This window comes from Sinohyriopsis cumingii, chromosome 4 (assembly GCF_028554795.1).
Source record: "Sinohyriopsis cumingii isolate HCF-2022 chromosome 4, ASM2855479v2, whole genome shotgun sequence".
Classification (NCBI taxonomy): Eukaryota; Metazoa; Mollusca; class Bivalvia; order Unionida; family Unionidae; genus Sinohyriopsis; species Sinohyriopsis cumingii.
In genome coordinates, this window is record NC_142964.1 from 90071001 (window position 1) to 90084966 (window position 13966).

At 34.4% G+C, this 13966-nt stretch overlaps 1 protein-coding gene across 1 annotated transcript in view; it reads right to left on the minus strand.

The window, feature by feature from the left end:
• Window positions 1–2151: 2151 nt before the first annotated feature.
• Window positions 2152–13966, minus strand: part of LOC149801642 (homeobox-containing protein 1-like) — a 50657-nt gene continuing 38842 nt past the window's right edge. Inside the window, exons 6-7 of the mRNA XM_089955912.1 lie at window positions 10282–10380; window positions 2152–5392 (exon numbers count right to left, since the gene is read on the minus strand). Of these exons, the coding sequence (XP_089812038.1) occupies window positions 5199–5392; window positions 10282–10380 (293 nt within the window). The 3' untranslated portion in view covers window positions 2152–5198. The remainder of the gene's footprint in view (window positions 5393–10281; window positions 10381–13966) is intronic.

Genomic DNA, 13966 nt, shown 5'->3' on the forward strand with positions numbered 1-13966 from the left:
ATGTGTTAAATGGCATTTAACCATATAGGCCAATATGTGGGCACCATCATATGAAATTCTGCCATCAGGCCATACTATGCTCTTTTCCCCTTGGCCTGAGCTATCTACTGCCGCTGTCCAGTGTATAAAACCATTCCCATCTGTCTTTTGTATAGATTTTTTCTCCAAAATCACATGCAAACCATGAAAAAAAGACTCCATTATGATTGTCATATGCAAAAACCACCAAAATGATACTCTGGATGCACATGGTAACCATGGAAACAACAAGCTCCTATTATGGTATGGGTCGCATATAGGACTCAGGGTACTAATTCAACCCCAATAGTAAACATATGGAAACACTATCATATTCAAAATTCAATAACTTAAAATTTCTGGGTGCTGATGATGAGACCTATAATTCTCCATGCACATCTAACCTTGGTGCAAGCTTATGTGTGGAGAACACCATATGAGCCGCAGCATTTTGTTTATCTACATGTGCATGAAACACATGTTATTGATTCTGCACCAAATTAATCAGGTGCTACTTTCATTACTGAGTACTCCCGAGTCAAGCCTGTAAAAATACTAAAATTGCATCTATAGAATTTTGTCTATATTTTAAAAAAATTACAAATAGGATAAGCTCTCAAAAGATATTTTTACTAAAATTTTAATTTTCAATATTAACCAACTATGGACCACCAAACCCGTAAATACTCTATTATTTGTTCACCCATTTCTAGACTGGTTCACAGTTCTTCCATATAATTAGTACTGTGTGTCCTTTAGGACACTGGTTCACAGTTCTTTCATATAATTAGTACCGTGTGTCCTGAAGGACACACGGTACTAATTATACGTAAGAACTGTGAACCAGTCTAGAAATGGGTGAACAAATAATAGAGTATATTATTGATGTCATTGTTAGATGTCAGTGAGGCATCATTTTTATTTAGGGCCCTCAAGATCTTGGGATGAATGCAGAAACTTTCATAGTAATCTTCCAAGCAGTTTAGGAGGAACAGTGAAAACAAACTTGTACTAAGGGATGGACAATGGATGGATGACAGCTGACATACCACTGCATATGCAGCTCCTCTGGTCTATGACCATCTGAGCTAAAAATGTGTCAATCATAAAAAATTGCTGCAATTCACATAACAATTTAATCAAATCATCTACAAATTAAAACAAATCTGCTAATAAAATCTATTTAGTCTACAAAAGTGGTTTTTGCCTTATCATGCTAACAAGGTTTCTGTCAAAACAGACTAAGTCACAAAGAGTTCAGGAAGAGCACTCTGAATTGTATAAAAACCATTTTTCTTCTTTCAATCTTAGTGACCTCCACTTTTGACCATCTCAACATTGAAAGCTGCCATTCTTCTCTCATATGCAAGACTTCCACAATGTTGTGTCATGATAAATCTAGTTAACTTAGGGAAACGGTTGTCCTTGTGAGCTTGACCTTTGACCTTCTGATCCTAAAACAAGTAGCTGCTTCCATGTCTTAAAAGTTTGCTCAACATAGTCAATAAAGTATAGAAGATATCTTTCTGAAAAAAATTTCTTCCTCAAGTTACTGTGACCCTAACCTACTGACCCTAATATAAATAGGTGTCTTTCCTTTTATCTCAGATGCATAACATTTATAGGGTTTGATCAAGTTATCTGGTATACAAGTCAAGCTATTGTGTTGAAAGTGTTTCCTTTCTTCAGTCCCTGTGACAATGACCTTTGACCTTTATGGCCTAAAATCAATCAGTTTCTTCCTTGATCCAAATGCAGTCTACTTACAAATATTTTTAATAGTAGACGTTGAAGAACTCTAATAACTGTAAAGAAAAAAATAGAGAACAGATGGACAGACAGATGCCATTAAACGATTGGCTCCACCTGATGGCATGTATAGCAAATTGAGTACAAAATGGAAACATAGATGTAGTGACCTCAATGGATTATATAGATAGATTATGTATAAATAGATAGATCATATAATCAGCTGATCTGTATAAGCATAAAAATATGCTACCCAAATTTCACTTGTCTACATTTAATGGTTTTTGCACAATCTTACCAACATGTACCTTGGAATGGATGAATGGATAGACAGATTTACAAACTAATGAACAAACAGGACCCAAAAAAATGAAAACTGTTCGATTACATGATCAGAAGATTTATTTGATGACATTATTAAAATATGAAATAAGCGCTGCATAAATTGCAGGATAGTGAAGCATGAAATCTTGTATGACAAGCAGCATTTTGATTGATGTTTCTAAAATTAGTAATGGTATCATCTCTTTGGAGTACAATATATACTTGCTTATAAGACAAGTCCAACTGCAAACTGCACAGACCCAGATCTGCTGTCGCATAAAGTGCTGACAGATCAAGGTCTGTGCAGTATCAGATTGTTAGGAATGATCATTAGAAGAACAAAATAGACCTTGATCGGCAAAGGCATTATGCTGAGATCAGGATCTTTGCTGCTTGTTGCTTGACTTGACTTGTAAGCAAGTATATGGACCCCATTTCTGAAAACAGATATTACCCCTACTGTTGAACTTGAAGAAAATCATGATTGGTAACTGAAACTTTTATATATTGCTCATTTTATCGTCAAAAATGGTAGACAGAACCTGGAAATTTTAATCAACATTAAGAAAATATCAACTTTTAATAAGAAGTCATATAATGTTAACATTTTCTTTCCAAACAACATTTTTAGTACACCATAATTAACAATATTCAAAGAAATTTTGATCAATGAAAATGTCACTTATGTCTAGTGGAGGCAGTACTTTGAGAAATAAATAATTTTTTATCAAGTGAAATTTATGTTTTAGTTCTATCATTTAGTTCAGTTTAAGCTTAATCGTCATAAATGCAATGTGCCCTTTTGTATTTAAATGCAAATTATGTCAATCAACTGTAACTGCTATGTCCATGAGAGTTTCTCTGAGAATCTAATTAAGTGCCAAAAATGTTTTGATATCTAACAAAAGTATTTGTTGTCTTGTTGAACTGAATTCAAATCTGGCCTCCTTTGTATTATCATGTTAACTACATCATTTGAATCAAATAAAGGAGGTAGAATAAAAGAAAAGTTAAAAGTTGTGCAAATCATACATGCTTCAGATCTAATGGCCTCGGGCGTATGTTGAATTAACTCATTTTAATTGATCAATCGAGCACTGTTATAAATGGTATTGTGTATTTAATATAATTAAAGAACCTTAAATTAACATACTCAATCATAATTGTGATCAAAGACAGCAAGGCAACTAAGTAAAATGAATACTTCGCAAAATAAAGAGTTTTGTTTAATAGGTACAGACCATTGTGGGGGAAATGAGTTTCAGAGAATTCCTGAATTGGCACTTAGAGATATTCTCAAGGATGATAAGAAGTTTCACTATTACTTGCAATTAAATCATGGCATCAATATTTTACTAAATGAACAATACAAAAATTGACTTTTGACATATAAGATTATCTCATGAAATAACTGTCGCTATTTTTTGAAAAGTTCTTCTGTACAGGGTATCTTAGCTGCCACTAAAGTTTGTTCTAACAGTCTATCTACCATTGGTTGCTATTAAAGTTCTGCCATACAGTTTATGTACCTTTGGTTGCCATTAAAGTTCTGCTGTACAGTTTATGTACCTTTAGTTGCCATTAACATTCTTCCATACAGTCTATGTACCTTTAGTTGCAATTAAAATTTTGCTGTACAGTCTATGTACCTTTAGTTGTCATTAAAGTTTTGCTGTACAGTTTATGTACCTTTAGTTGCCATTAACATTCTGCCATACAGTCTATGTACCTTTAGTTGCAATTAAAGTTTTGCTGTACAGTCTATGTACCTTTAGTTGTCATTAAAGTTTTGCTGTACAGTCTATGTACCTTTAGTTGTCATTAAAGTTTTGCTATACAGTTTATGTACCTTTAGTTGCCATTAACATTCTGCCATACAGTCTATGTACCTTTAGTTGCAATTCAAGTTTTGCTGTACAGTCTATGTACCTTCAGTTGTCATTAAAGTTTTGCTGTACAGTCTATGTACTTTTAAGTGCCATTAAATGTTCTGTCAAACAGTCTATGTTTCTTTAGTTGCCATTAAAGTTTTGCTGAAAAGCTTATGTACCTTCAGTTGTCATTAAAGTTCTGTCATACAGTCTATGTACTTTTAGTTGTCATTAAAGTTCTGTCAAACAGTCTATGTTTCTTTAGTTGTCATTAAAGTTCTGTCAAACAGTCTATGTACTTTTAGTTGTCATTAAAGTTCTGTCAAACAGTCTATGTTTTTTAGTTGCCATTACATTCTGCCATACAGTCTATGTACCTTTAGCTGCAATTAAAGTTTTGCTGTACAGTCTATATTCCTTTAGTTGTCATTAAAGTTCTGTCAAACAGTCTATGTTCCTTTAGTTGCTATTAAAGTTTTGCTGTACTGTCTATATTCCTTTAGTTGCCATTTAAGTTCTGTCATACAGTCTATGTACCTTTAGTTGCAATTAAAATTCTGCCATATGTCCCTTCCATTATGACAAAAGTTCTTATGTACAATGTAAAGAATGAAAGACACACACACACACACACACACACACACCAGCTATGCAATAAACTGACAATGTCTATGCAACAAACTGACAGTGTCTGTGCAATAAACTGACCATGTCTAATACTTGTTACATCGTTGATTATGTTCTGTTTGACTAACAATAATGGAAGTTTACAAAGATAATGCGAAAATGAAATAAAAACATGCATGCATATCTGACAACAATTATAATTACAGTTGTCTATCACTAAACTACCTGACTAATTTGTGAACACCTGACAAGGTCACTTGAACCAAGCAGATAACATCAGATAAAAACAAAAATTTCAACTTAAAATTTTCATGGAATCGTCAATGACTGACAGGGTGTAGAACACAGTGGTGGGAGTCTTCTTGATCACAAATTCCATAAGTATATCAAGAAGAAAAACTAAAAAATGCTCTAGATCAAGGTCTCAGTCAAGTTTTTATCTGTTTCTTTTTTTTAATGATAAATATTTCTTCACTCTGGTATTAAGCTTGTAGACCTCTATCAAACCTTCATGAAAGTATTTCACTTTTTAAATTCACATCTGGAAAATTCTCATGACTTTAAAGAGCCCTGCAATCATTATCCCAATAAAATATGGGGTTTCTTTCATCACCCTCTATCCCCCTGGTCTTCAGCTTTGTCAACTTCCAATAAAAGGACACTAGAATCCCCTGGGGAACTTGAACTGTTCAAGTTAAGAAACTCCTTGGAATCACCTCGGAACTCCTGACTCCCAATCTGACCTGGAGAAGTCCTGGCTCGAAGTCGACTTCGCAAAAGGGCAGATGAGGCATCAACGCCCTCTGAAAGAAAAAAGCAATCTACTCAGTGATAAATGTGTGAATTAAAGTTTGGTGTAATGAAGAAAATGAATTATATTCTAATAAACAGCTACCTTCTAATAATTACCACTAGGGGCATGGCCTGACCCAAAGGGCCAATGATTTACCATTGTAAATGTCTATCGTCTCTTCAGGCCTAGCTGGGGTATATATGGTTCTAAGATGGCTATCTTAACGGTTTCAAGAAATGAGTACAAGTTCCACAATCCAGGCACATGACCCAAGACCTGTGTTTTCTGCCAACATGCATTTCTCTCCTCATGCCCATTAATTTACAAATAGCTATAAGGTTCAGATCTTAATAGTTCCAATTTAAAACCAAAGGGTATGACCTTTACCTTTGAGGCATGACCCAGGGCATGAACTGGATATATGTCTGGTTTAGGATTTTCATTTCCTTCAAATCAATATTTGGTTACAGAATGGAAATCTCAACCATTTCCAAGTTATTATCCAGGGGGAAATCCTGTACTCAAGAGGCAAAACCCAGGATTATCATTGGAGATGTGTCCAGTTTTGACTCCTCATGTCCCTCCAAAATTTATATGTCTGCAGTGTGTGAATAACATTTTCCAAGATATTAATTAGTGGCAACATTCCCCTAAAATAAAAGCAAGACCCAAGGGTGATCTACAAAATCCACTACAGTCTTACCCGCTGATATCGACATCACTTATGTCAACAAGTCACCAATTTCAATGTAAATACAAAGTCCCAGTTCTGTGGGCTATTATTACTAAAAAATCTGTCATGCTTATGTCAACCTCGAGAAAAGAAAAAAAAACTGTACATGTCCACAAAAGCCCTCAGTCCCAAATTGAACAAACTCTTGGTATTCTTATAATTTATGTCACCAAACTGCCAGTTCTGACTCATTCTCTGCTCTACAGTTATTTCATGTGGCCACCAGGCTTTATGGCTGCCATTGCATAACAGATGAGAACATACTTGACCCTTGGACTTTGGTTTTTATGGCAATTTCAACCCTGGTACACTGCTCCCTCGATAACTCGTGCCCAGATAACTCGCGATCCCGCTTATAATGCAATGTCCATCTTGGCTCCCGATTTTTTCCAGAGAAAATGTATTTAAAATATCTTTAAAATATGCTGAACATGAAAAAATTACAATAAGAATTTATAAATTAAACCTTGATACATTGCTCGTTTTATCATCGAAAATGGTGATTAATGCCCGTAAAAATATAATCCATATTTTGAAATTTGCAAGTTCTAAAGAAGAATTAATTTCAGAGATCTCGAAAATGCCTAATTACGCTTATTTGGACGCCAATTTTTGATCTGGGACGCAGAAAATCACTGAGGAGGGACTCCTCAGTACGCATGTAATAGGTGCGCGGGAAAATTCAAAGATTTGCCGGTCCTGTTTCAGCCACCTGCTTTGTGGGAAAATGTGTTGATCAGTTAACTGTGCTGATATTTACAATGACAGAATTCAGTGACTGAAAGACTCTTTGATGTACTGTTGCCATTTTATAAGAGTACATTAAAAAAAAAAAATAACATGATGCAAGAGCTAGGCGGCTAGTTCAAAGGCTTTGACTAGCGGCCGAGTGAGAAAATGTACTGATATTTAGTGATTGACTTCAGAGGCAGAAAGACCCAGTTTTAAAATCCTAGCGGGACCTCTGTTTAAAGATATCATATATTATGTAAGTTTTTATGATAAATAGTTGTCAGTATGCTGTAAATAAACAGTCTGGTGAAATAGTGATCAATGAAAACTTCTGGTAAATGCTAACAGGTGGCAACAGAGAATGAAATAAACACCAATTAAACGTCTTCCTGTGTGAAAGTCACATTCTAATCCTTTAATTCCGTTTCAGTGTAAACATTATAATCACAACATATTATGTTCATTGAAAACATGAAAAGAGTCAATCGACCGTCACATCGAAACCCATGAGTACTTCTGTGAGAACCTAATTACATGTACATGCCGGCTTTGTTTTGATCAACAACTTGGGGAAGTGTTTGTTGCATTAAAAAAAAATCGATTACAAGAGACCTCGGGTGCTGGATTAAGGGTCTTGGAGCTGCCTTTGACGTAAAGCAAAACAGTAACAGAGACAAAGACGAAGATAGTGACTTTGAATGTTTCAGTGAAACTGATGTCATTAATGCCGAGGCTGTTTAGGAGAAATTCGTACAGACTCATGGTCCTGAGATGGGCGTTTCTCTTGATGATGTGGAGGAGTGGATTTGTGCTGACAATGATTGCCCCACAGCCAAATACATGTCAGATGAAACTATAATTATTTCTATAGCGAACAAATTTGCAGCAGAAGACGATTCTAACTGGAGTAACACAAGTGTTGAAAGTGATGTAGACGCAGATGTTGCACCCCCCACCCCTCTGCACAGGAAGCAATCAAATATTTTGATATTGCCATAAGGTGGCTGGAGAGCCAAAATGTTGACTACGTAAAGCTCATGCAGTTGAGAAATCTGAGGGATTTTGCTCGGCGGCAGAGAAACCAAGGAGTAACACACACACACAAAAATAACTGATTTTTTCAAAAAGTGTATTGATATTTGTCAAGCGTGGCACAAACAGCAAGTATTAACTTGTTCTAATTTACGTTGTTTTAAATTTGTAGACCAATTAAATAAGTCTGTACTGATTAACCCTTGTTTTTTTGTTTACCATTTTACTTCTATCACATTCAAAAATATGTATCTATCTATCGTTCGATCGACACTGTTTCTCAAAAAGAGTCGATCTTTTGTATAAAAAAACCCATCTAATTTGGATCAAACAATAAAACTAGAATGTATCCAATTCAACATAAAAATTAGTGACGTAGTACACAATATGTGAAGTGGTACACATGTTAAGCGAACGGAAACCACGTGGAATAATGTTTTCGATGATCGCCTCAATATACTGTAATTTATCCTGAAATTAATGTTGTCCTATGAGGAAATAATAAAGTACACCGTTATGAAGAGATATTTATTAACATTTAATCTCAGAACGATTATAAAGTGAGTATTCAACAGTATAATCTGCCTACCCCCCCCCCCCCTTATTTCTCCGTTATGTCGTCAATCACTTTATTGGTTTTGGGCTTATTTTATAGGTCCCTCGATAACTCGCGCCTCACTTATAGTGCGGTCGATGTTTCTGGACCCCGATGTGCGCAAGTTATCGAGGAAGTGGTGTATGTGAACCCGTCATTGAAACCAGCCAGATATAATCTTTTATAAAAACAATGAACTCTTCATCAAAATAAGATGGCACCAAAATTGAATCACTGCAATGAAATCTGATAGATATTTTTATTTTCCAAAGTTATCAGTGCTTGGTGCAAAATTATTTGTGTCTTGCAAGTTTGTTTTCTGCAAGATAATCTTAATTATATGCATTACTCTATTCTAGAATTTGTGAGTGTTTTAAAAAAAAGTACAATTTTACTTCTGCTTAATTAACACAAAACCTGGTGACAGGTTTTGATTTCCCTATGAGTAGCCTCTTTCCCTTGGTAGTCTCATTAAGAAGTTTACATCTGCTGTCTCAGGCACTGAGGCAGCCCAAATTCGAGGCAATTTTAAGCTATGTCGCATGTAAATATATAAAACAAGACTACTGTATTTAATAGATGTTTCTAATATACTATATATTTTCTAACAGGATGTGACTGACATGGGAAATGTCTAAAATGTGACCCATACCCAAATTTGTGAATTTTTCATGTGCATGTACTGTTCACACATTATGGATCATATAACACAAAAGTAACACAAATGTAATTTGTCAATATACAAGAGTATTTGAAAAATGGTTTTGCCTTCTGTCTTCATTTATCAAAGTTTCTATTGTTTATTTTTTCAAAGTGTAAATCCTGCATACTGATGACAAGTTACCCCTTACAAAAGAATTTTGATTGTATGCTAAATTTTTATTTTTCTCAGTACCCCACCCCACCCAAACAGTTATCTTGTCAACAATATTGCCTCAATCCCAAGGATGTCACAATAAACACACAGTACTGTACATATCTTATATCCCTGGTTTCAATCTAATAATTACCCCACTCCCACCCTCTAGCTCAATCCCAATTGGTAACATCAACATGTCTTAACCATTTAACACATCTACAAACTACTCCCAGTAACATCCAAAAGTTTCAAATACTTTCAACCATGCAGAAGGTGATATGCTACTTTACTAATAGACAAGTAAGTACAGGTGGGCAGGATGATATAATTAGAAAACATACATCAGATAGCTGTAATACAATTCAGCATAATTTGTTAACTAAATTATAAACAATATTAAAATCAGTTACTGTTACAGTTTTAAATGGTTCCAGCCCGTGTTAAAAACTGAGTAGGTGCTATCTGGAGATAAGGACTGAACATCTGAGTGTATAAAATGCTATTTCAAAGATGTCAAATTCCATGGATATGAAAAAAATTTAAGTAACATTTTTCACCTGCATAATCAAACTTTATTTATTAAAATCCATCCACATTTAAAGCATTATTAGAATGGAGTCATTCAAGGTCTGATGCTTACATCAGCAATGCCAACAAAGATTTAACAATTAGCAACAATACAAGATTCTGAAAACGTGTCAAATCCTGTGACTTCTCTAGTATTTGTAGGTTACCATTTTTTTTATAATGACTGTTACTATGTAATATTAACCTAACGTCCCAACAATCAATCAGACATTTGAAATTGTTATTGTTGGCAAATCAAAAAATGTTTTACTCACATAAGTATATATTGATATGTACCCATTAGTAAAAAAAAAACCCACATATGATGAAAACCTAAACCTTATCCAGGTTCTACTGTCGGAATAAAAATCTAGTTCTAACCTTCTCTGGCTATTCTCTTGACTTCTTTCCTACGATTTGCAAACCAATTCAGAACCATTTGGGAATTCACTTTTTCTTTCTCATTCAGAAGTCTTGTACCTGAAAAGAAAAGTTGATGGACAACTGTCACATAAGCAATTAAGTTAACTTTAGAATTATGGCAATACCTTCTGGAATAATAAAACACCATTTCAAGAAATGAGAAGTTTTGTGAAAAATGAATTCAAGAACAACAAAATATATTCAACCAGTAACCCACAAGTTATCAAAACTGATTTTTCAAATCTTGAAAATTTAAATTTTAGGATGCTAACAAATACTGGCATATTGCATATGATTTTGGGAATTTTCATGGGTTTTGCAACTGGTCACATATTACACCAAATTGAAATTCAATGAAATAACAGCAATGTTTGAATGTGAAAATTATTTCAGGATATGAAATTTTCAAAACAACAGTCCCCCAAAGGTTAGAAAAAAACATGTAGGAATTCATTAGAAGTCAGTTTTTTCCTCCATTTTTTCTTTTTTAACTTCTGAGTATGTCAATCATATGAAAATCAGGAGAAAATTCGGATGTACATGTACCTAGTTAGAAAAGAATTTTCGTATGTTTTCTTGTATATTTTAAACTAACATGTTCTCAAGATAAGTGCAGTAAGAATACATTTTTTGCCATAGTCTCTGATTTGAGTCTAATATCATGGATAGACGATCACAAAACTAATTTCAGATAATGTAATGAGATACCTAGATGCCAAGTTTGTACAGTAAAACCTGTTATGAGAGACCACCCCTTCTGCCAACCAAAATCGGTCTCTCAAGACAGGTGGTCTCTCACAAGAGGTGTGTGAAAATGGACTGGTTTCAGGGTCAATAGTTAGCATTGTTGAAAAATAAATAATACCCATACTCACTGTACCCGTATCATATCCTTTTTTCATAAATCTTCTTAAATATTGCATGCATTCCTCTCAAAATATCTTTATATAATAAAGATATACATCTATCAAACAGCGAGAATAAAATTTATATTTCAGCATAACATTAATATGTACAAAAAATGAACAGTCAGATATGATGTATATATCTTATTCTATACACTTATTCACTTCTTTTTTTAAGAAATCCATTATACTTCTTTGTTGACATGTTTTACTCAGCTGTTTGGTCTGAACATGTATCTCAATTATTGTCTTTTCCTGAATCAACTTTCCACTTACTGGTATGTTTTTACTCCTTGCAACATAAAACCACTCCCATACTCGCTCGTTCAGATCTCCGTAAACTGTCCGTCGTGCCGTGGCATATTTCCTCTGTGCTTGTGCACCTTTCTGCCATTCGTTTCTAATGGACTCCTTGTCTTTGATTACATTTTGAACTTGCGTTTTACCGACGATTAAGCTGACTGCTATTTTGCGAGCGGTCTCCCCTTTTTCATTTCTTTCAATGACATTAATCCTTTCTTCCAGTGTTAAAATTTTTCTTTTCTTCAGCAGAGGTTCTGCCATTGTTAGTAGTGTTGCCCTTATAAAGACTATCGGTTTTGATCAGGTTTTGGGGAAATGTGGAATAAATATATATTATGTACCAATGAATGAAACCAAAAGACATAATTAACTCATCAAGAAACTCTGAGACGAAGTTTAAATCAACAGCGTTATAGCTTGACAAACAAAGGTTGCGACCATCTGCTACCAAGTAAACAGATGGTGGCTTGGTGAAACACTAACAAAAGAAATAAAAAATAATTTTAAAAACATCCGGAAATGATTCTCACTTACTAGTATTAAAGACAATGAGCTCATTCACCATCCAGGCATTATGGATTAACTGGAAAGACAAATGATGTACTCAAATGTACACTGAAGCCCTTTCAAACGATTTCTCACTGGGACATAAGGACTACCGGTGTTTTATGAGTTTTCATAAAGATAAAGAAAAAATACAAACCTCTAAACTGACTGCGTATATCCATTATTACTCCCTTTGATGTTACTCTTACTGGCTTTTCACATGACTTCGGCACTACAATGGCGGTTAGTGACATGTACTTTAGTCTGGTTTACTGCAGTTTACAAATGACACCGTATGCTGGAGTTGTAAATTTCACAAAACTGGTATTGTAGCAAGACAAATTCTTTTTAAATACTTTATTAGAGCAATCTTTACTATTTATGCAGTCTTTGTTACAAAGGATTAAATGATAGTTGGAGGTGTTTATCTCGATATATGGTTGTTCAACTATAGTGTTATTTAATGTGCACTTTGTTTGCATACTACATTTATCCCGAGCTCTAGTGTTTACAAAGGATTAAGTTGAGGTCAGTGGTGTCAATCTGTTTTGTTTTTTTGGCAATGCGGTCATTCACAGCAGTGTCAAAATGCATATTTGCCAAGAAATCGCAGTCGCTGGTCGCATTCAGCAGGTGGTCGTTCATAACAGAGCGTATATATAGTAAAATCAATCCGTGCATTACGATTGTGGTCGGAAATGACAGATGGTCGCTCATAGCAGAGGTCGCTCATGACAGGTTTTACTGTACAAATTTGAAAGACATTCATACAGGAACAGGCCAACATTTAAAAAAACAAACAAACATCAGTTGCCAGCATTTAAAATTATCTGTTTCCCAAGCAAGGACATAAAGCAGCTTATTAAGTCTACACTCACCAGTGACAAATTGATTATCCTGGGCAACTTCAATGCCAAATTTGGGAAAGCTAGCAGCAACTGGACAGGAGTTCTGAAGCTGAATAGCAATGGTAGGCTCCTCCTGAGCAAATGTGCTGAACACACAGAGGATGAAAAAATGTATTGGGATATCACATTGGATAATATTTGTTTTCTTTTGAAAATTCATGCTAGTAGATGAAAATAAGTTATCTAAAGTAAAACCATATTTGGCATTGAAGTTGACCATTAAATGGCAAACAAATAACAACCAAACTTCAATGTATCCAATTAACTTTGTCTGCTATATATGCATGTGCAATATACAAATGAGATTACTGTGGCTGTCAATATAATTACTTACCTTATTTACCAAGAAACTGCAAATGAGTTGGTCAATCAATATTGTATTTTTAAGCAACACGTGGCTTGATGCTTTTAATTAATTACCCTTGGTCTTTAAACAAGATGCTCTTAATGTAATTAATTACCCTTGGTCTTTAAATCTGATGATCTTAATGTAATTGATTACCTTTGGTCTTTAAATCTGATGATCTTAATGTAATTGATTACCCTCAGTCTTTAAATCTGATGATCTTAATTTAATTGATTACCTTTGGTCTTTAAATCAGATGCTTTTAATTTAATTGATTACCTTTGGTCTTTAAATCAAATACTTTTAATTTAATTGATTACCTTTGGTCTTTAAATCTGATGATCTTAACGTAATTGATTACTCTTGGTCTTTAAATCAGATGCTTTTGATTTAATTGATTACCATGGTCATTAAATCAGTCACTGTGGTAGAACAAGCATCATCAATAAATGTTTTATGCATTAACATGCACAAAATTAAAATGCATGTTTAGTCCACCAAACATTATTCTTTTAATCAACCCCATGAACAAATAATACTGTACTGCCATCCAACCCATGTCCAAATCCTTCTGCCAACTGTCAAAAACAATCGTTATTAGAATGACCCTATGCACAGAAAATGCAGGCTATTCC